This window comes from Anomaloglossus baeobatrachus, chromosome 1 (genome assembly GCF_048569485.1).
Source record: "Anomaloglossus baeobatrachus isolate aAnoBae1 chromosome 1, aAnoBae1.hap1, whole genome shotgun sequence".
NCBI classification, from domain to species: domain Eukaryota; kingdom Metazoa; phylum Chordata; class Amphibia; order Anura; family Aromobatidae; genus Anomaloglossus; species Anomaloglossus baeobatrachus.
Genome location: NC_134353.1, coordinates 744,525,840 through 744,550,016, shown reverse-complemented (window position 1 = coordinate 744,550,016; position 24,177 = coordinate 744,525,840). Strand labels below are relative to the sequence as shown.

Genomic DNA, 24,177 nt, shown 5'->3' with positions numbered 1-24,177 from the left:
CTGAAGGGAGGCCTTGGCTGCCCGAGAAAGGGAGACGTTCCTGTCGAGGGACGTCGACCTCCTGTTTCATTTGCGGAGAATGTCCCATTGGAGTGGACGCAGATGAAACTGCGCAAATGGAACTGCCTCCATTGCTGCCACCATCTTCCCTAGGAAGTGCATGAGGCGCCTCAAGGGGTGTGACTGGGCTCGAAGGAGAGATTGCACCCCTGTCTGTAGTGAACGCTGTTTGTCCAGCGGAAGCTTCACTATCGCTGAGAGAGTATGAAACTCCATCCCGAGATAAGTTAGCGATTGGGTCGGTGTCAATTTTGACTTTGGGAAATTGATGATCCACCCGAACCTCTGGAGAGTCTCCAGAGCAGTGTTCAGGCTGTGTTGGCATGCCACCCGGGAAGGTGCCTTGACTAGAAGATCGTCTAAGTAAGGGATCACCGAGTGTCCCTGAGAGTGTAGGACTGCCACCACTGTTGCCATGACCTTGGTGAAGACCCGTGGGGCTGTCGCCAGGCCGAAAGGCAGTGCCACGAACTGAAGGTGTTAGTCTCCGATGGCGAAACGCAGGAAGCGCTGATGCTCTGGTGCAATCGGCACGTGGAGATAAGCATCTCTGATGTCGATTGATGCTAGGAAGTCTCCTTGGGACATCGAGGCGATGACGGAGCGGAGAGATTCCATCCGGAACCGTCTGGTTTTCACGTGTCTGTTGAGCAGTTTGAGGTCCAGAACGGGACGGAATGATCCGTCCTTTTTTGGCACCACAAACAAGTTGGAGTAAAAACCGCGACCCCATTCTTGAAGGGGAAAAGGGATCACCACTCCTTCTGCCTTCAGAGTGCTCACCGCCTGAAAAAAAGAATCGGCTCGCTCGGGGGGCGGAGATGTTCTGAAGAAACGAGTCGGAGGACGAGAGCTGAACTCTATCCTGTAACCGTGAGACAGAATGTCTCTCACCCATCGGTCTTGGACATGTGGCAACCAGGCGTCGCAAAAGCGGGAGAGCCTGCCACCGACCGAGGATGCGGTTTGGGGAGGCCGAAAGTCATGAGGAGGCCGCTTTGGGGGCGGTTCCTCCGGCGGTCTTTTTAGGACGTGACTTAGACCGCCATGAATCAGAGTTCCTCTGGCCCTTCTGTGGCCTGTTGGACGTGGAGAATTGAGACCTGGCTGAGGGCCGAAAGGACCGAAACCTCGATTGTATCTTCCGTTGCTGAGGTCTGTTTGGTTTGGACTGGGGTAAGGACGAGTCCTTTCCCTTGGATTGTTTAATGATTTCATCCAATTGCTCGCCAAACAGACGGTCGCCAGAAAATGGCAAACCGGTTAAGAACTTCTTGGAAGCAGAGTCTGCCTTCCATTCGCGTAGCCACATGGCCCTGCGAACTGCCACTGAATTGGCGGATGCTACCGCTGTACGGCTCGCAGAGTCCAGGACGGCATTCATGGCGTAGGACGAAAAAGCCGACGCCTGAGAGGTTAAAGACACAACCTGCGGAGTAGAGGCACGTGTGACTGCATTAATCTCAGACTGACAAGCTGAGATAGCTTGGAGTGCCCATACGGCTGCGAATGCCGGAGCAAAAGACGCGCCTATGGCTTCATAGATGGATTTCATCAGGAGCTCTATTTGCCTGTCAGTGGCATCCTTGAGCGATGAACCATCTGCCACTGCTACTATGGATCTAGCCGCCAGTCTAGAGACTGGAGGATCCACCTTGGGACACTGAGCCCAACCCTTAACTACGTCAGTGGGGAAGGGGTAACGTGTGTCATTAAGGCGCTTAGTAAAGCGCTTGTCCGGAAAAGCTCGGTGTTTCTGGACTGTATCTCTGAAGTTGGAGTGATCAAAAAACGCACTCCGTGTACGTTTGGGAAACCTAAATTGGAATTTCTCCTGCTGAGAAGCTGACTCCTCAATCGGAGGAGTTGGAGGAGAAAGTTCTAACACCTGATTGATGGACGCTATAAGGTCATTTACTATGGCGTCCCCTTCAGGTGTATCAAGATTGAGAGCAGCGTCAGGATCAGAGCCCTGATCTGCCACCTCCGCTTCATCCTCCAGAGAGTCCTCATGCTGAGACCCTGAGCAGTGTGATGAAGTTGAGGGAAGCTCCCAGCGAGCCCGCTTAGCCGGTCTGGGACTGCGGTCCGTGTCGGAGTCCTCACCGTGGGACCTAGGCACCCCAGTAGCACTTTGCTGCGCCGACCGAGGGGGGTCTGGGGGCAATGATTCAACAGTGCCCGGGGCCTGTGTTACCGGTCTGGACTGCAAAGCTTCAAGTATCTTAGCAGACCATCTATCCATAGACTGAGCCATGGATTGAGAAAGTGACTCAAAGTTTCTCAGCCAACACTGCAAACTCTGTCCCTGCCACCTGGACAGTGGTAGCCGGTGGTTCTACCTGGGCCGAGGGTCCCACCAGTGGCTGAGGCTCCGGCTGAGTGAGTGTCACAGGGGCCGAGCATTGCACACAATGAGGGTAGGTGGAACCTGCAGGTAACATAGCCGCACAAGAGGTACAGGTTGCAAAATAAGCCTGTGCCTTGGCACCCTTGCTTTTTGCGGACGACATGCTGTTGTCTCCTCTTAGAGCAATCAGTGAGGGTATATAGCCAAAAGCAAATAGTGCGGCCGAACAGAGTAAATGTATACAATATAAGGATATAAATATACACTTCGGCACCCAGGGGGGCCATCACCTAGTAACAGGTGCGGCTTACCGACCGCCCTCAGCGGTTGCGTGACCACCAGATTCCCTGCCTGGGCCTCCCAGAGCTGTGGAGCTCGGTCTGAAGTTCTCCAGCGGCAGAAGTGCTGATAGCAATGGCTGCCAGCGTTCTGAGAGGAGGAGGGAGCCGTGGGCGTGCCTCAGAAAGTGCGGGAATCTGGTGCCCCGCAGTGCTCAGTGAGGGGGGAGGAGGATGCCTAAGTATGCTCCAGCCCTCACCGCTGACGTCCAGTCGACCGTCCCGCCCTTACCCCTGACTGGCAGGCCCGGGGGCGGGAGTATGCGGTACTAGGCCGCAAAAGCCGGGGACTAAATTTATTAACGCGGCCGGCAAACAAGCGCGGTCGGCGCGGTAGTCCCGGCGACACAAAACACCCAGCAGCTGCTGCAGCGTCCGTTACACAGGCGCTCTATGCGCCGTCCCCAAGGGGACACAGAGTACCTCAGAGGAGCAGGGCCTGTCCCTGACGATACCCGGTCTCCTGTCCGTCAGATTCCCCCAGGGGCTGCGGAGGGAGCCCGGTCCCAGTGCATGGTGACCGGTTAGGATCCCACTTCACCCAGAGCCCCTAAGGGATGGGGAAGGATAACAGCATGTGGCTCCAGCCTTTGTACCCGCAATGGGTACCTCAACCTTAACAGCACCGCCGACCAGAGTGGGGTGAGAAGGGAGCATGCCGGGGGCCCTGTTAGGGGCCCTCTTTTCTTCCATCCGATAAAGTCAGCAGCTGCTGCTGACTAAAATGTGGAGCTTGCGTGAATGTGTGCCTCCTTCAACACAAAGCATAAAAACTGATGGGCCCGTGATGCACGGGAGGGTGTATAGGCAGAGGGGAGGGGTTACACTTTTTAAAGTGTATACTTTGTGTGGCCTCCGGAGGAAGAAGCTATACACCCAATTGTCTGGGTCTCCCAATGGAGCGACAAAGAAAAAGTCTGTGCCTTAGTAGCTTTGCTCCTTGTGGACGACATGCTGTTGTCCCTTAGGAGAGTGACCACTGAGGGTATATGGGAAAAGGGTATACAGCCTTTCCGAACAGATATATATATCTATATATATCCCGGCACCCTAGGGGGACCAACACCGGGTGACCGGTGTGGCTTACCAACCGCTAACGAGCGGAGTGTGTCCTCCAGATTCCCTGTCGTGGATCCCCCAGAGCTGCAGAGCTTTGCCGCTGAGTAGCATCCACCGGCAGAATGGTAAAAATGGCTGCCGGAGCTCTCAGGGAGGGTGTGGAGCCGAGGGCGGCGCCAGCAAAGAGCGGGAATCTGGAGTCCCCAAGTGGTCAATGAGGGTGGGGGGAGACATGCAAAGATGCTCCAGCCCTCAGAGCAGACGTCACGTCGGTAATCCCGCCCTAACCCCTGACAGGCAGGCCCGGGGGCGGGATTTTGCTCGACTAGGCCGCGGCGAAGCCGGGGACTACCTCCTTCCACACAAAGCATAAAACTGAAGAGCCCGTGATCCACGGGAGGGTGTATCGGCAGAGGGGAGGGGTTACACTTTTTTAAAAGGGTAATACTTTGTGTGGCCTCCAGAGGCAGAAGCTATACACCAAATTGTCTGGGTCTCCCAATGGAGCGACAAAGAAATAAAAGTATATTGATACAACAAAAATTCAAAGTGTCCATGGACACTGTCTTCCCTCCGCCTGCAAAAGCAACAAACATGTGAAACATACGTTGGGGTCCTCTTTATTATACCTGGGATATCTACACCCACAGATTTGGCCATATGCTATACATTTGACTATATGGGTATTTATTGCTACAATTGCTATTGATAACCTGTACTACTAGTTTATTGGATAGAATGGATTCCTTTTTCTGGCTTTTGTGTGGGTTTACCTTGACCTATATACCACAGCAGTTATGTTTATATAACCATTGCCCTTTAATTGTACTGTCACTCTATGGGCCATAACGCAATAAATTTACATACTACTGCCTTTTTTTCATCTACCTTGTTTAGCTACAGAGTTTCTCCCTTTCTTTTTTTCTACCATCGGCATTTTTATTGCCAGTAACATGTATCCACTGAGTTTTTTGTATTAATAAATTTTTGTTATTTTGTCTGCACTTTACTCCTGTTTCCTCTTAATTTTATTATTGTGGAATGGTTGAGCGCATAGTCTGTTCCAATTAGTTCTTATTTATACAAATCTAATGGATATAATAATTGTTAGCATCTAAAAACCTTTGCCCATGCTCAATATGCCAAAAATGAATTCCACAAAATTAGACATTTTTGTTTAGTTTTTTTTTTTTTTAAAAGTTAGTCCCTGAGAGCATGGTTCAGTTTTTGGTGCAGTTTGTTGCCTAAATCTGCATGTCTATCCTTATAGCAGCAAAGTCTATGAGAAATCAGAAATGCTGTGCTTGCAGTTTTTGGTGCAGAAAAAAAAAAAAAGAAGTTGCAGCATGTTAATTGTTGGACTATTTTTTTCCTGTGTTTTATAATTCACTAAAAAAATTTCACCTAAGAACACACTGAAAACGCATGCGTTTTTTGGCGCATTTTTCAACCACAAGGTGCGTTTTTGGTGAGAAAATTTCTGCAGCGTACGCACATATCCTTAGGTATGTTCCCCATTCCTTAGTACATAAGTCGAGGTCGTCGGAAAGGACTACTCATTATAAGTAAAGATGAGCAAACCTTTGGAGGTTCGGTTCCCTGGCAGTAAACGAACCGACCATCTATGTGACCGAACCTTGCACGATGAGGTTCGGAAACATTGATTGGCAGTTCGGGTCTCCGCCCACATACAGTCAGCCATAAGCAGATCACCTCTGGGGGCTGGCATTTTCAAATGTATTTTTTTTTTGTTGCACACTACATGTAATCACGCTGTTGATACCCCAGTGTGCGCCATTCAAACACTGCAAGCGGCTCGCACAAGGCTGAGCACTGCGCGTACCGGAGCACAGCGATGCTCATGCGAGTTAAGTTCGCACATAAAGCATCCGAACTCTGTACCCGAGCTTGAAACCGAACTTCAGGTTTGCTCATCTCTAATTACGAGTAGCATGCATCCGAGCATGGTAGAGCTCACTCATCACTAGTTACCATTTTATGGTCATGCAAACACCATGGGCCATCACTATCCTGTACTACCGTACTATGGAAGACAGCACTGTAGGGAGAAAGCCTGGATCATTTAAAGATATAGCATACAATATAGCATTGCCAGTCATGTATGTAGTGATAAGCACAGGAGCAAACGCCACAGCAGGAGGCCACAGTCATCTGTTCGTATATAGCCCCACTAAGTCCGGATTCTGCCTTCACCCATCTGTGAGGTCTTTATGACCTTTCATCCCCTTGGTCTGCACCAGGCATGCAGAAATACTCCACCTTGTATGACTGTCTGCATGCTACAGGGATGGTGTGAAGACATGTATAAGTTTTTTGCAAGCCCTATTCATCAACTGATTTTCTCAATTAGCCCAAGGTCAAGACCACATGACTGTATTTTCTGTCTAAATACGGTCCATGAAAAAAAGGACTTCACTCAGTCCAATGATTTTCAGTGGGGCAGTGCAGGTAATTTTTTTTTTTCTTTTAGTGGCAGATTCAGTCTAGAAAAAAAAAAAACTTAACCGCATGAACTAGTTTATTCTGTTTGTCAAATGAGACTCACCCATTCAAATTATGAGTGCACAAAATAGCGTACAATTTTTATGGATACATTGCAAATCTTTAATATAGGAAACCGTATTTGATCTTGTAAATGTTTAATAATTGCTAGACACTGACAACATACGCATTGCAAAAAGATGACAGATGACAAAAATAGTCAGCGGTTTCTGGATGAAACTCAGTGATTTTTTTTATACGGTTGTGTGAACATAGTGTATGAAAGTGAGACAGAGGATGCTGATGTGAACAGACCAGATGGTAGTAGCAATGAGCAAGCACTGCCGTGCTCAGGTGCTTGGTACTCGTTAATAGCAGATGGGTACTCTAGTCGCACCTATTCGAGTATAATGGAAGTCAACGGGGGACTTGAGCATTTTTCCAGAACAATGCTCAAGTCTCCCATCGACTTGCACTATACTTGGGTGCTCAAGTTGAGCTCATCCAAGCATCCAACTGCTCTAAATGAGTGCAGAGCACCCAGAGCATCACTAGCTGGTAGACAAGACCCAACACTGTTCAGCCCAGCCACCTCATTCATATGTACAGCGGATGTTCTGCACAGTAGAGTTTCCCACAAAGTTTGAGGTTTATGGTTTATCTTGTTATTCAAAAACCCTCCAAATGGTGGCCCAGTGGTTAGCACTGCTGTCTTCTTTACAAACCGCATAATGGACTTCTAATGTAAATTGCCTTGTGTGGGTCACAGTTGGGCACAAAAACTTTTCAAGCCCTAATGAGTGCAAGGACTGTGGTGTAACTGTACATATTCACCGTACAGAATATAATGGAGTAATATATAAGCCACTGAGTTATGAAATTACTTGATTGATCACTTTAGAGATAAAAGTGTGAAAAATACTTACAACTCTTTCTTGAGAGATTCTGTTTTCTTACATTCTCCTTTAAGCAGCTCGTTCGTCTTTGACGTTTGTTCTGCAGCGGACTTATGTTGCTCTTTCAGGCAATGTAACTAGAAAAAATAGAACTCCAGTAAAAACAAAGTCATGGCAATAGAACAAAATCCAGAAAGAACGTATGTAAAAGGTAGGGTACTACTCTCTGCTTGTCAGGACCGTACAGGAATATATTTTGCTGTTGTATTTATGTGTTTATCAGCCTGAAGATTTATTCTTCGGGTTAATCCCTGGGTAATGCAGGGGATTACTACGTAACCGTTAATCCTACAGTATTTTAATGTTATTACTGTATTTGGTATGCACTCTGGTAAGCCTAAAATTTCTGAATACCACTTACATTATTTAAACTACCCTGGTAGCACTAGGATCACAAGGCCTTATTCATAAAAAAAAGGTCTGGTATTTAATCTGCAGCAGCTCGGTATTTCCACAATGCAACGCTATGATGTACAAGGGAAAATGTGATTGACGAGAGAAAAGAAACAAACAATGGGATTTGCATTTAAAAATTAGGTACTCACTTCTTTCTCCAGTTCGCTGTGCAGTTTCTTCAGCTCTTCCATTGCACTTACAGTATCGGCTCGCTCTTTGAGTAGTGCATTTTGTTCTACAGTCATTTGTTCAATTTTGTGACTAGCTTCTTCTACAATCTGAGAAGTCTGCATTCAATGTTTGATGAGGGGTTAATTAAAATATGCAGAAATAAGGTTTTACTATCTATATGAATGACCACTAGAACATAAAATAACATTTTCTTAAAACAAAACAAAAAAAAAACAAAACACCCTCAGGTTCACTCACAAGGCACCTCAAAAATGTTGGGCTTCATTTTTTTTTGTCCCCAGCATTAGGGCTGCAGATCAATCTACAGACTTGTGAGCCTGTTTCAGGTATACAGCTCCGAAGCTTAAAACAGAGGGCATTCTTGGAGTGCTTTTAATCTGGTGCTCCAAAAAAATGTAACGTATAACATAACACACAAAAGTAGTGTACTAATAAAATTATATAATAATAATAATAATAATATATATATTATATATACACACACACACACACACACACACACACATATGTATGTATACTGTAATAATATATATACACACACACACACACACACACACACACATACATATATATATATATATATATATACACACACACACACACACACATTGGATATCTATGCACATAACACACCAGTCTCATTGTTTCCCCAGATTTGATGGAAAAAAAAACCAAAACACATTAGCAATTAAAAACTTCTGATTGGCTCTAGACCATGCTTGAGGGTAATTTAATTTTGGAAAGGTTATTTGGGGTTGGGAAAATATTTACAGGCAAAAGGGAAGTGTGAATAAAAATTCCATCTATTCAAATGTATCTGGATGTCTACAAGGTCATTTGACATGTGTTGCCTAGCTTTAAAAAAAAAAAAAAAGATCGGTTAATCAAATTACTAATATGCTTCAGTTATGCCATCCCATCCTGAGTTTGGAAGCTCCATCGCCAGTTCTAAGTTCAACACTGAAAAGCACTGTATGGCTAAGCCAGCCCCCTGCTCGATTATGTCGTATGCATACACAGGGCTGTCATCGTGATTAAAATGAGTAGTCACACACAGGAAACGTTACGTTCCGACCAGGGCTGTGGAGTCGGAGTCGGAGTCGTGGAGTCGGAGTCGGAGTCGGAGCTCATTTTGGTGGAGTCGGAGTCGGAGTCGGAGTCGGTATAAAATGCACCGACTCCGACTCCTAAAATATATAATAAATTGGGGACAGGAGTGCAATGCAGAATGTGCTGAATATTTTACTAAATAACATTTAGTATAATGCTTATATTTAAGTGAAAAATTTATTGTAGTACAATGTGAACATCAGACATTTAATTGTTTTTATGATACAATAATCAAGATATTTGGATAGAACATAAAATATTTATTGGAATACAACTTTAGAACACAAAAAAACTAATAAATTGTAAATATGTAATATATATAATATATATATATATATATACAGTGTATATACACACACACAAGATATATATGTAATCTACTGTATATTACATAGTGTATTACATATTTACAATTTATTACAGTTTTTTGTGTTCTAAAGTTGTATTCCAATAAATATATTTTATGTTCTATCCAAATATCTTGATTATTGTATCATAAAAATTATTAAATGTCTGATGTTCACATACACATATTCATGTACTACAATAAATTTTTCACCTAACTATAAGCAATATATGTAGGAGTCGGAGTCGGAGCCGGAGTCGGAGTCGGAGCCGGAGTCGGAGTCGGTGCAAGAGAATTTGAGGAGTCGGAGTCGGAGTCGGAGTCGAAGGTTTGGCTTACCGACTCCACAGCCCTGGTTCCGACACAGGAATCACTTATTGAACACAGGAACAGAAGAGGAACTGACAAACCTCTGACATGAGGGGATAGCTGATCAGGAAAACCAGCATAATTAAAGCATATTCGTGTATATATATATATATATATACAGATGCTGAATTGTGCTGTAACAATTCCGGAGATCCATAAGCCATATCTGCACAGTGATCGTTCTCTGCCTCCTAGAGGGAAGATTAAAGGGGTCCTCCAACAAGCAGAGTTTATTTTAATTAATAGATCTTGTAATAATAATTTCTACAATTAGATGTGTTTCAAAAATAATGTGCCTGTGCGTAGATAATCATATATGTGCCCATGCTATGTACAGTGTAATGGCAGAGTCTGACCATGCTGAAATATGCTCTGATCACACCACAGCTCTTGGGCAAGTGAGGAAGTGTTTTTATATATATATATATATATATATATATATATATATATATATATATTTTTTTTTTTTTTTTTTATTTATTCAGACGACATTACAGCACAAGAAGGCAAATAATTCTCTCTTTGAGATAAAGCATTTTTTAAAAACACAAATGTTTTACTTCAGCTGTGACCCCATGTGGTCCTGTCTTTATTGTAATATATTCTGTATATTATTTTCCTTTAGAGCAGTCACAGTGAGAGCAGGAGTGTAATAATGCTACAAATGACCGTGCTGCTCTCACAAAGAGACAGATCACACTTGAGAACACTCAACCTCCCGTTATCCACCTCTTTCCGTGCCCTTGTCACTGGGGCTACTCCTGAAAAGTGCTCACTATTTCACTACAGTTTTGGTATGATTCTAATCACAGTGAGAATGTGTAGACTCCGCTCCTGGATTCCTGTCACCGAGCCTGCTAGGAGGCAGGGAACACACTGTGCTTCCCTATACAAAAAGGTGGTAAATCTATAAACTCTTACAGATCTAAGTAATTCGTACAGCACAATTCAGCATGGTTGAACCTAGAATGTATGGGCTCTTTCCAGGTTAGTGGGCGTGACCAGCAGGGTAGGTGGGTGTGGCGATGTTTCCTCCCATCCTTTAGAATCATGCAAGGGAGGGCCCCCCTGTAAACCCCACCCACCTGGGAGTCTTACCCCCAGACCCCGGTTCTATTCTATACAACTCCATGACTACGTGGACTTAAATAAAAAATTCTATTCGGTCTTGAAACGTCGGGCTGTATTTCGAACACGCCTCCTATCACGTGGCTGAAATTACCTGGAAGGAGCCCATACAGTCTAGCATCTACCAACTCAGCATGTCTTTTCAGCTGGGAGGCAGCAAAATAACAAGCAACCCTAATATTGTATTTCTGCAAATTATCATCCAGCATTTATGTATAATGCTTCTAGAGATCGAGCAAGAGACAGCTAGAGATATACATAGATATATCTCTATGAGTAAAATATTTACTCTTCAAAAGCTACTTGACCTATTTATTGTAACTATTCTCTAAGGGTTAATCCTCCTTAACAGCAACCTCCTTTATTTCTCCAATGCAACTAAATAAAAAAAAAAATTAAAGCAACCTTGATTTCCAGCTCCTATGCTCCACAGTTTCAGACTCCAAACAAATCCTATGTAATCTGATTCTGCAGTCATAAGCCCTTCATCATCACAAGATGAAGTGGATATACAGAAGGCATTATGACCACAGGAACAGAAAGACCCTAAAAAGTGCCTATTAGAGCCAATTCACTCCTCCTTACTGTCTGATTTTGAACATCTTATTGATTGCAATGGGAACATGAAATACATTTACAGACCAATTTTTATTCACAGTTTCCTCCAAAATATAAAAGGAAAAAATTAAAAATAAATTATTATTCCACTGATATTTATACTTAAGTGATGTGAAAAAGCATGCATGTGCAGGTGAACCCCTAGATTTCCCTATAAAATAGTGCGCGAAGTGTTAGTAGTTTTAGTTCACTTAACATGTTGGGTACCTCATTTATTTTTGCTTCTTTCTTGTTCTGTTGTTCTTGAAGTTCATTAAGTCTGAACATTAACTCTTCTTTTTCGCTCAGCAATGCTTGGCATTGGATTTCCAACTGCTCGGTGCGGCTCATAGCTTCAGTTTTGATTTTCGTTAGGGCTGCCACTTCCTCGGACATCTTATTACAGTTGTTTATGGAGGCTTCCTTTTCTGCTACCACAGCCACATTTACTTTCTCCAAGGATTCTTGTGCCACCACAAGGCGAGATTTTTCCTCTTGTAAATTTCCAATTTCTCTTTCTTTAATATCAAGTTGAGCACGAAGCTCTTCCAATGTTTTTGAAAGATTAGAATACAGGCTTTGAAGTTCTTCTTTGGAGTTTTTTAAGGAAGCAAAATCCTCATTGAGATCATTCAACTTGGAACACAGGCAATTTTTCTCCAGCTCTACGCTCTCTTTTTCTTGTCTAAGGGTGTTTAATACAGCATCTACATTTCCTTTTTGCCCTAAAAGTGCCTCATACTTACACTGAAGCTCTTTACCTAATAAACGTATCTGCTCATTTTCTTCGGTTACATTACCTAAAGTCTTCTGAAAGTCTACACACTTGAGCTCTAAAGAATCCTTCTCGTTTCTATACGTCTCTCTCTCTTCGGCTAACCTTTCCTCAAAGCTTTTAACGTTTGTCTCAAGTTCGACAACTTTTTCTTGCAATTCATCTTTATGTTTTATCAACAAATCTTTGTCCTGAAAACATTTATTATAATCCTCGAGCAAAGACTGTTTCTCCACTAAAATTCCTTGGTGTTTTTCTTCTAGAGCAGACTTGTCTCTCTGAGTTTCCTCCTGTATCAGCTTTAGATTTTCAATAGTTTGCTTCAAATTGTCACTCAATTTTTCAGTATCAGCAATTCTAAAGTTTAAGGATTCAGTCTCTTGTAACAGTCTGCTCTTCTCCTCAGACAAAAGAAGATTTGATGCTTCTAAATCTTCCAACCTGGTCTTAAAACCTTCTAGTTCTTCAATAACCAATTGCTCTTTCGATTGAAGTTCCGTATTCAAGGACTGGAATTCCTTTTTTTCTTTAGATACTGATCCAAGCTGCTTTTCCACATCACTCAGCTGTACAGCAATAAGATCTTTTGCATTTTTTAGGTTATTTATCTCATCTAGCATTTGATCCTGCACACTTTTAGCCTCTTCTACAGCCGTCTGATATTTTCCTGCAAGCTCTTCTTTTTGTTTTAGAAGATGATCTCTTTCTGAAGTAAGCTTCCGTTCAGATGAAAGAAGAGTCTCCTTTTCTTGGAGCAAATTAAACCGCTCGGAGTCAGATATACTGTTGCTGGTCTTTATCTCTTCAAGCAACTTGGATAAACTTTCATTGGTGATATGAAGCTCCACTTTGGCTTTTTCTGAAAGGTCAAGCATGTTCTCCATCACTGCAACCTTAGTGGTCATCTCACTGTGATCTGCAGCCAACTCATTCTTTTCTTCTATTAGTTTCATAACATTAATATTTAACTCATTTTCTTTTGAAACAAGCCGATTTCTTTCTGAAGACAATGCATCTGTTGTCTTCAGTAACTCTTCGTGTTTACCAACTATCTGAGACAACTTATCCTCAAGTTCTAGATTCCTAACTAACATCTTCTCGTTTTCTGCTTTGTGTCCAGACAATTCCTTGACCAGATCATTGTATTTTGTTTCCAATTCATCTATTGAACCTTTGAGATATTGAATAATTTCATCTTTTTCCTTGATGATGGAGACCTTTTCATCCATTATTTTGTTCTGACATTCTTCCACCTTCTGCTTGTCCTCTTCAAGGATAGCAAGCGTCTCAAGCAGTTCATCTCTTCTTCCTACTAGCTGCACATTTTCTTGGACCAAAACATCCAGTTGGCATTTCATATTGGTCAGTTCAGTTTCAGTAGAGCTATGCTCATTGGCCAAGTTTTCTTTTTCTTTAAAGAGATTTTCAATTTCTGTATTTAACCGATTCTGCTTTACGACAAGATCTTCTCTTTCAGAGGTGACTTCTGCAATAGTTTTGGTCAGCATTTCCTTCTCTTCAATTATGGCGACCATGTTCTTCTCCAGATCCATGCATTTATTGGAAGACAGGGCTTTATCTGCTTCCAGATTATCCATTTCTTTTTCTAGAGCCTTGTGTCTGGCCATCAGATCCTCTGTGTTTTTTCTCAACATATCAATAATTTCATCTTTTTCCTTGCTAAGATGTGTCTTCTCTTCCCCTAGCCTCATCTGCTCTTCCAGAATTACCTGGTTCTGGTTTTGCAGTTCCGTGTAATTTGCAAACAGAGCATCTTTGCTTAACTGAAGTTCTTTCATAGCAGCATCCATAGCAGTAACAGAAGTCTGTAAGTCTTCACAGACCAGACTGATTTTTAGAAGTTCCTGTTTGGCATTATTAAGTTCAGCAATCAAATTTTCTTTGTCTGAGGCCAGTGTTTGAGAGGCACTATTTAACATGTTATATTGGTTTTCCAGCTCCTCTTTCTCTTGCAAAATGCTATTTTTTTCAGCTTTTAGCTCTTCAAAGACAGCTAAATGCTCCATTTTCTCTTTCTGAAGCACATTAATATAAGATTCAAGCTCTATAATATTTGAAAGTAGAGAATCCTTTCCTAGCTTTAAAGCATCTGTCTCCTTGAACAGTGTGTCTTTTTCCACTTTCAAACCCCTCATCTCTTCTGTCATAAGTTCAACATCTTTGTTTTGGGATTCTAACACACAGGTTAAAGACTAAAAGGGATAAAGTTGGGGAAAAGGAAGAACAAAAATGAAAATAAAGCAAGCTAATGGAGTCATGAAGTAAGCAGCTTGTATGTATGAAGTGACACGTTCAGATATTTAATATCAGGGAAAGTTCAACATCTTAGTAATTAACAACTTTATATCTATTTCAGTAACTTTATAAAAAGACCACTTATTTTTAGGCCACAACTATAGGGAAAGGGACTAAAGGAAAGACTTATCAGGTCTCTCCCTAATGTACCAACATGAAAGAGACCTTTCAGTCAACTGCAGCAGGGCAGAGAGAAGCCAGCCGTGGACAGCATCTGGTCTCTCCTATAGTCCCTGACCAGTTTTACCAACTAGGTTTTCTCTAAAACACTGCATCGTTTCAGAGTAAAATATAGTTGGCTGCAACTGTCTAAGCTCTGATTCATTCTGCCCATCATTAGGGAAGCAAGAATTGAATGACAAATTGCCTTTAAGAACTTAATATCACAATATATTCAATGATGATGTCTCACTTTATACATACAATTTTTAAAGCATTGCAAAAAAAATTTACTGTATAAAGCACCCAAAAGAAGAAAACAATGAAGTTATGGAAATGAGTAAAAAATAAAGGTTAGATTTGCTGTAATAGAAAAGTTATTTTGCTGTGAACATGCCAGATGTTTAGAAGCGCATTAACAAAAGAATATAAACTGAAAGCCTAGAGGATATAAGCAGAGCAGTCTATACCAGAAGCCAGGCCTCTAACTCCTCACCACGGCTGAGAATGGGCTGTGCAGGACAGACATTTTTTGTTTAGGATCAGCTTGGTCTTCCCAGGACCCTTCTACTCTATTTCATGCATGGTTATGTTGTTTAAGCTTTGGAGACTTATCTAAGTGCGCAGTTCATTTTATTTTGTTTTTGTGAGATGGTCAAAAATGCAGTATTTTTTCAAGCGGAAACATTTTTACAAAACAAACTTTCCATGTAGCATTTACTATGCGGGTTTTTGTCCTGAAGTGTTTTTATTACCATTTCCTTAACGTTTGCAGAAGCGTTTTGTTAAAGTTTTTCTTACAACATTTTCACTAAATGTTCAATAATTGTTTCTTTTGTTGTTTTTTATTGTAAGCACTTTTTTTTTTTTTATAAATCCAGAATTTATTAGACCTTGAAACTGCTTACAAAATGCTCAAAAGAAAATGTCAAGGCTTTTTTTGTAGCCTTCCCATTCTTGAAAAGAATAGAATGGCTTTAGATGGCTAAATATCTTGGTGTTTTTGAAAACCTGAAGCTAATAAAAGGAAAGATCAAAAGACTGAATGTATACAAGAAGTCATTTATCAACAGAAAAAAATAAGGCCATGTGGCCACGGGAGAACGTACCTGCGGACTTTTCTGCAGGTATTTCCGCAAGTTCACACAGCAATGGTGATGCTCCAACCCGGCCTGCAGGACGAGTTGGAACATCACCATTGTTCCCAGTCACAAGGATTTTGGCTGTCTCTCTCTCTATGGGTGAGCTTTATACACAGGGTATTTAACCCCTTACTATTGAACGTATTCTTTTCATTTAGCTGCTCATAGAACACTATTGCGTGCTCTCCAGCTTAGGCTGGATATAGTCACATGTGAATACCTACTTTGAAGCACTATATCTACATATAGAAGACGCCCTACTTTATTAACCATCTTTACATTTTTTACTGGGCACATGGTTATTCTCCCCTCTTTAGGAGTCCCCCAACAATCGTTTTGTAACATGATGTTTTAAACGTTATTTTGTTTTTATTTGTTCGGGTGTCCGTCTGCAGAAACGTATATATGCAAAAAATGGCACAAAACAGAGCACACGCTAACGCAGTGCGCTCCATAACAATGAATGGCCCTGTCGGGCGCATGCGTCCGGAACACGCTTTGCAGAGTGGGGGAGGGGCGGTTCGGACGGATGCTCCGACGGGACCTGTGAGCGGAAGGTAAAACGCAATGTGAAAGGAGCCTAAGTAAATGAGCGTTTCAGGAGCAAATTTTCATCGGCTCTAGCAGAGCCCTACAACGTGTAAATATATATAGATTTTTTTTTTTTTTATACCTCACGTGAAATTAATCCCTACAAAGTAAGCTGGTCTTGCATTGAAACATTTCTGGATTCCCTTTAAAAGTTCAGTTTTAAAAGGAAAAATTTTAAACTATCTTCTCAGCTCGCATACATAATAGAGCCAAATAAGATTAGTAGTAGATCACTGGAGGATTAAGTGATGGTAAATGTTCTACGCAAATCTGTTAATAGTATTAATTACAAAAGCAATGCGTACACATTAAATCTATATGAAAACAGGTGTAAACCAAACACAAAGGAAATAATGAGTCATTGGTAAAGTCTCTATGTTTCCTTGTGTCTGATGTGCCAGAAGTCATATAGAAATGATGTACAGTATCAGTAGCAACCCACAGCAGCACATATGTGAGGGCATTAGTGTAGTAAATTTGGTTCTGTGACCAGCGTGGCTTGATGTATTTAGAGCATCTCATATATGCAGCTGTGACTGGGTTACTTTAGTGTATGTACCATCACAGCACAGAATGGAGTGTGATTTTGTTCGCAAAGAGATTTTCATAAGAGCAAAAAACCTCGAACAAAACTTCAGAAAGAGCCAAAGAAAATAATGTTTATTAATTTGTAAACGTCCCAAAATCATAGAGAATAATACCTTAGCCTTTTCCGTTTGCTGTTGCAGCTCTTCCATTTGTCTGACCTGGGCAGCCTTCCACATTTCCTCTTTAGCCTGTAGATTTTGCTTCAGCTCATTGATCGCTGTTTCATGTTGGGAAACTAAATCTGAAATAAACTTTTCTTTCAACGCTTGTATTTCTTTATTCTCGAGTTGAAGTTTTTCAATTGTCAGTTTCTAAGGGAAGCCAAAACAAACTTTTAGAATAAAAATGACCAATCTAACACTAGTAAAATAAAACCAAAAAGAGTCTGGGTATCATTTGTCAGATCTCATAATATGATTTGTTGCATACACAGTGAACCTTAACCCCATAGCGACGGCCTAACGTCTCAAGACGTCGGAAAAACAGGGTACTTATTCTGTTCCGACGTCTTGAGACGTCAGGCCGGAAAAACCCTGTAGCGCCCCCCAGTGACGAAAAATCTCGGGGGTTTCAGCTACCGGGGGTAGCTGAGACCCCCCAGATTATGAATCGGGGTGTTTTGTATGCACCCCGTTAATGCGATCGCCGGTATACACCGTATACCGGCGACAACATAAAAAAAAAAAAAAATGGTTGGTAAAATTTATTTATTTCTCATCTGACGTGATCAAACATGTCAGATGAGAAATAAATATGAGCCCTTAGTGCCCCCAAAGCCCCCGGTACCGGAGAAATCCATCCAACCCCCCCCCCCTCCGGAAAATCCAAGATGGCGCCGACGCGCGCTGAAAACTCCCGCCGCCGCCGCCTCTGCATTCATTTCCCTCCGATCTGAAATGATCAAACATTTCAGATCGGAGGGAAATGTCCCCCTCCTGACCTCTCCTCCGGTACACCGGAGCTCTTTGGTCCCTGGAGCCCCCTCCAGTTCTTCAGAGCCCCCCTCCGGAGCGTGCAAGATGGCGCCGACGCGCGCTGAAAACTGCCGCCGCCGGCTCTGCATTCATTTCCCTCCGATCTGAAATGATCAAACATTTCAGATCGGAGGGAAATGTCCTCCCCCTGACCCCTCCTCCGGTCCACCGGAGCCCTCTGGTCACCGGAGCCCCCTCCGGGTCTCCAGAGCCACCCCCCCTCCCCCGCATTCATTCTGCTCTTTCTGCCGCATGTGACACGTCACATGCGGCAGAAAGGTGTCCCCAGGTCCCCCCAGGTCCCACTAGGTCACCCCCCATCACCCCCCCCAGCCCCCCAGCCCCCGGTCATACGTTATTTGTCTGGTGATCCGTCCCGCGATCACGCCGCCTCCTTCTTGAATGCTGACGGCGCATGCGCAGACAGCGGCTGTCAGCTGGATTCCTCCCCCGGTCCACAGTGGAGCAGCCTGTGCATCAGCGACGTCAGTCTTGCAGGGACGCTGACGTCGCTGATGCACAGGCTGCTCCACTGTGGACCGGGGGAGAGTGAGTGCAGTAATCAGCAGTCTCTCCATGTGAGGAGTGTGGTCCTCACATGGAGAGACCGTTCTGTGAGCGTGCCCCTCATATTCTGGAATGAGGTTACTGCAGGTCACTCTGCCCTAAGTTGGACCGGGGCAGTGTGAGTGCAGTATTCTCAGATTACTGCACCCACACTGCTCATGGAGAGCTTGCTCTTCCAGAAAATGGGGGATACGTTCCCTGAACGTGCCCCCCATATTCTAGAAGATCCAGAGTCGGCGTGGGACCTCACGGATTACAGCGGATTACAGCGACCGTAATTTCTTTATTTTCAATAAATTGGGGAAAGAGGAATGTTTCGGGGAGTTTTTTTTTCAAATAAATTTTTTTTTGTCTTTTTTTTTTTGTCTATTACTTGACTGGGTTAGTGATGTCGGGTATCTGTTTAGATGCCGTGACATCACTAACCCCAGGGCTTGATGCCAGGTGACATTACAGCTGGTATCAACCCCATATATTACCCCGTCTGCCACCGCACCAGGGCGCGGGATGAGCTGGGGCGAAGCGCCAGGATTGGCGCATCTAATGGATGCGCCACTTCTGGGGCGGCTGCGGCCTGCTATTTTTAGGCTGGGAAGAGTCCAATAACCATGGCTCTTCCCACCCTGAGAATACCAGACCCCAGCTGTCCGCTTCACCTTGGCTGGTGATCTAATTTGGGGGGGACCCCACGTTTTTTTTTTTTTTTTTTAAAAACCGCCTGGGGAGCCCTCCAAATTGATCACCAGACAAGGTGAAGCTGTCAGCTGTGGTTTGCAGGCTACAGCTGTCTGCTTTACCCTAGCTGGCTATCAAAAATGGGGGGGACCCCACGTCGTTTATTTTAATTATTATTTTTTTGGGGGGCTAAATACAAGGCTAGGCACCCTTTAGTATCCATTCATCCATTGTAGCATTTTAGGCTGTGCGCCCACAATCGGGATTTGCAGCGTTTTGGGCGCAGAGTGTTTTCCCTGCGTCCATAACGCTGCATTGTGCAGTAGAAGCACAGTGGAAGGATTTTTAGAAATCCCATGCCCAATGTGCTTGCCCAATGTGCTTCTTTTCTCCGCCACATAAACTGACCTGTGGCGCAGCTTCCCGAGCCTCAGCATGTCAATTTATGCTGCGGAGATGAGTGTTCTCTGCAGGTAGCATAGAGCTCCACAGCGGCCTGAACCCAAATCGTGGGCATGGGCAGCTGCGTTCTCCCGTGCACAACACTCACATCTCTGCAGGAGGCTGACACTGTGTACTAGACGCCGTGTCGCTGGATCATGGCCACATAGCCTAAAAGTGAGACATTGGTTGCTACAGCAACATTTTTGTGAAGTACCTGTGGATTCAAAATGCTTATTATACTCCTGAATAAAATCCAGTTTCCAAAATGGGGTCACTTGTGGGGGTTTCTAATGTATAGGTACCCAAGGGGCCCTGCAAATGTGACATGGTGCCCGCAATTTATTTCAACTTTTCCAGAATTCAAATGGTGCTGCTTCCATTCCAAGCCCTCCCATTTATCCAAACAGAGGTTTTTGGCCACATGTGGGGTATCCCTGTGCTCATAAGACATTGGATAACAACCTGTTGGGTCCACGGTTTGTTGTTGTCTCTTGAAAAAGTGAGAAATTTGATGCTGAAGCAACATTTTTGTGAAAAAAATGAAAATTTTCAATATGGCAACCTAAGCTTAGCAAATTCTGTGAAGTATTCGTGGATTCATACTGCTCACTATACACCTAGATAAAAGCCTTGAGGTGTCTTGTTTCCAGAATGGAGTCACTTGTGGGGGACCTCCACTGTTTAGGCACCTCAGAGGCTCTCCAAATGCAACCTGGCGTCCGCTATTGATTCCAGCCAATTTTGCAGTCAAATGGCACTCCTTCCCTTCCGAGCCCTGCCATGCGCCCAAACAGTTGATTTCCACCACATATAAGGTATCGCCAAACTCAGGAGAAATTGCACAATAAATGTTATGCTGAATTTTTTCCTTTTACTCTTGTAAAAAAAAAAGCTACCTGGTTGAAATGAAGGGAATTTTGTTTACTTACCGTAAATTCCTTTTCTTCTAGCTCCAATTGGGAGACCCAGACAATTGGGTGTATAGCTATTGCCTCTGGAGGCCACACAAAGTATTACACTTAAAAGTGTAAGGCCCCTCCCCTTCTGGCTATACACCCCCAGTGGGATCACTGGCTCACCAGTTTTAGTGCCAAAGCAAGAAGGAGGAAAGCCAATAACTGGTTTAAAGACCAATTCAATCCGAGGAAACATCGGAGAACTGAACCATACCACATGAACAACATGTGTACCCGAAAAAACAGAAAAACCCCGAGAAAACAGGGCGGGTGCTGGGTCTCCCAATTGGAGCTAGAAGAAAAGGAATTTACGGTAAGTAAACAAAATTCCCTTCTTCTTTGTCGCTCCATTGGGAGACCCAGACAATTGGGATGTCCAAAAGCAATCCCTGGGTGGGTAAAAGAATACCTCATGATAGGGCCGTCAAACGGCCCTCTCCTACAGGTGGCCAACCGCCGCCTGAATGACTTATCTACCTAGGCTGGCGTCTGCCGAAGCGTAGGTATGCATCTGATAATGCTTGGTAAAAGTAAGTAGACTCGACCAGGTGGGTGCCTGACACACCTGCTGAGCCGTAGCCTGGTGCCGTAATGCCCAGGATGCACCCACGGCTCTGGTAGAATGGGCCTTCGGCCTTGAGAGAACCAGAAGCCCAGTAGAACTGTAGGTTTCAAGAATTGGATCCTCGAGCCCCCGAGCAAGGGTGGATCTGTAAGCTTGCGACTGTTTACGCCGACCAGCGACAAGGACAAAGAGTGCATCCGGGTGGCGCAGGAGCGCCATGCGGGAAGTAGAACCTGAGTGCTCTCACCAGAACCAACAGATGCAAATCTTTCTGAAATTGATGGACTGGACGAGGACACAAAGAAGGTGAGGTGATATCCTGATTGATATGAAAATGGGATACCACCTTAGGGAGAAATTCCGGAACCGGACGCAGAACTACCCTGTCCTGGTGAAGGACCAGGAAGGGAGTTTGTATGAGAGCGTTGCTAGCTCGGAAACTCTCCTAAGAGACGAGACCGTTACTAGAAGGCCACTTCCCGTGAAAAACGGGAAGGGAGACATCCTTCAAAGGCTCGAAAGGCGGCATCTGGAGAGCAATTAGAACCTTGTTCAGATCTCAGGGCTCTAACGGCCGCTTGTACGGAGTGCTGAGAAGACAAACTCCCCGTAGGAACGTGCGTACCTGAGGAAGTCGTCGTTTCTGAAAAAATACAGATAGCGCTGAGACTTGTCCCTAAAGGGAAGTGAGCGACAACCCATTTTCCTACCTAGATTGCAGGAAGGAAGGAAACATAGACGATGCAACCGGCCAGGGAGAAACACCCTGCGCCGAGCACCGAGATAAGAACATCTTCCACGTCCTGTGGTCAATCTTGGCGGACGTTGGTATGCTAGCCTGTCTCATGGTGGCAACCACGTCCTGAGGTAATCCTGACGACACTAGGTTCCAGGACTCAATGCCACACCATCCGGTTGAGGGCCGTAGAATTCAAATGGAAGAATGGCCCTTGAGACAGCCAGTCTGATTGGTCTGGTAGTGCCCCCGGTTAGCCTACCGTGAGGCACCACAGAACCGAGTACCACAACATCCTCGGCCAATTTGTAGCGACGAGGATGGCGCGGCCGCAGTCGGTCTTGATCTAGCGCAGTACTCTGGGCAACAATGCCAGAGGTGGCACCTAAGGTAGCTGGAACTGCGACCAATGCTGAACTAAGGCGTTTGCCGCCAGAGCTCGATGATTGTGAAACCGTGCCATGAAGCTGGCACATTGTTGTTGTGCCGTGACGCCATTAGATCGACGTCCGGCCTCTGTCAGCGGCGCCAGATCTCCTGAAACCCGTCCGGGTGAGGAGACCATACTCTTTCGGCCACACCTCAGCGACTTAGGAAGTCAGCTTCCTAGTTTCCACACTTGGGATGTGAATTGTGGATATGGTGGATGCCGTGTCTTCCACCCACATCAGAACCTGCCGGACTTCCTGGAAGGCTTGCCGGTTGCGCGTTCTTCCTTGGTGGTTGATGTATGCCACCGCTGTGGAGCTGTCCGACTGAAGTCGGATATGCTTGCTTTCCAGCCGCTGTTGGAAGGATTGTAGGGCAAGATACACTGCTCTGTGTTCAAGAACATTGATCTGAAGAGTGGACTCTTGCTGAGTCCACGTACCCTGAGCGCTGTAGTGGAGAAAAACTGCTCCCCACCCTGATAGACTCGCGTCTGTCGTAACTATCGCCCAGGACGGGGATAGGAAGGACCTTCTTTTTGACCAAGAGGTGAGAAGAAGCCACCACCGTAGAGATTCCTTGGCCGCCTGAGAAAGAACGACGACTCTGTTGAGGGACGTCGACTCCTCGTCCCATTGGCGGAGAATGTCCCATTGTAGTGGACGCAGTAAAACTGCGCGAAAGGAACTGCCTCCATTGCTACCATCTTACGTAGGAAGTGCATGAGGCGTCTCAATGTGTGCGACTGGTTCTTAAAGAAGAGCTTGCAGCCCGTAGTGAATGCTGTTTGTCTAGCGGCAGCTTCACTATCGCTGAGAGAGTAAGAAACTCTATGCCTAGATATATTATCGATAGGGTCGGGGTCGGATCTGACTTTAAAAAGTTGATGATCCACCCAAAACTCTAGAGAGTCTCCAGCGCAACGTTCGGGCAGTGTTGGCATGTTTCCTAAGAGAGTGCCTTGACAAGTAGATCGTCTAAATACGGGACCACAGAGTGACCCTGAGAGTGCAGGACTGTGACTACTGGTGCCCTGACCTTGGCGAAGACCAGTTGGACTGTCGCTAGCCGGAAGGTAGAGCTACGAACAGAGGGTGTTCGTCTCCTATAACGAAGCGTAGAAACGCTAGTGCTCTGGATCAATCGGCACGTGTGGATAAGCATCCTTGATGCCTAATGATGCCAGGAAATATCCTTGGGACCTTGAGGCGATGACATGGCGGAGGGATTCCATCCGGAACCGCCTGGTGTCCACGAGCTTGCTGAGCATTCTTAGATCCAGAACGGGACGGAACGGCCCGTTGTTATAGGTACCGCAAAGAATTTGGGGTAAAAACCGTGACCTTGTTCCTGAAGAGGAACGGGGGTCATCACTCTTTCTGCCTATAGAGTGCACCCTGTTTGCAGAAGAGCAGCGGCCCGGCCGGGAGGTGGAGAAATTCTGAAGAATCGAGTTGGAGGACGAGAAGTGAGCTCTATCCTGTACCCGTGAGACAGAATGTCTCACACTCAATGGTCATTGACCTATGGCAGCTAAATATCGCCAAGGCGGGAGAGCCTGCTACCGACCGAGGCCGCAAGTCATGAGGAAGCCGCCTTGGAAGCGGGTTTTCAGACTGTCGCTTTTTTGGGCGAGACTGATCCCGCTAAGAATCTTAGCTCCTCTGATCCTTTTGAGTCCACATTGGACGAGGAAAAATGGGACCTGCCCTAGCCTCGAAAAGGCCGAAAACCCCGACTGCCTCTTGCTCTGTTGGGGTTTGTTGTGTCCGGGCTGAGGAAAGGATGAATCCTTACCCCTGGACTGTTTGATGGTTACATCCAACGCTCACCAAACAGTCGGTCTCGCGTAAGAAA

The 24,177-nt window shown here is 44.7% G+C and overlaps 1 protein-coding gene across 8 annotated transcripts in view; it reads right to left on the bottom strand.

The window, feature by feature from the left end:
* Positions 1–24,177, bottom strand: part of CLIP1 (CAP-Gly domain containing linker protein 1) — a 187,768-nt gene that overhangs the window by 61,583 nt on the left and 102,008 nt on the right. For all 8 annotated transcript variants that reach the window (XM_075323143.1, XM_075323152.1, XM_075323184.1 and 5 more), the window contains 4 exons: positions 17,088–17,285; positions 11,632–14,391; positions 7,811–7,948; positions 7,236–7,342 (listed from right to left, as the gene is read on the bottom strand). In XM_075323143.1, the coding sequence (XP_075179258.1) occupies positions 7,236–7,342; positions 7,811–7,948; positions 11,632–14,391; positions 17,088–17,285 (3,203 nt within the window). The remainder of the gene's footprint in view (positions 1–7,235; positions 7,343–7,810; positions 7,949–11,631; positions 14,392–17,087; positions 17,286–24,177) is intronic.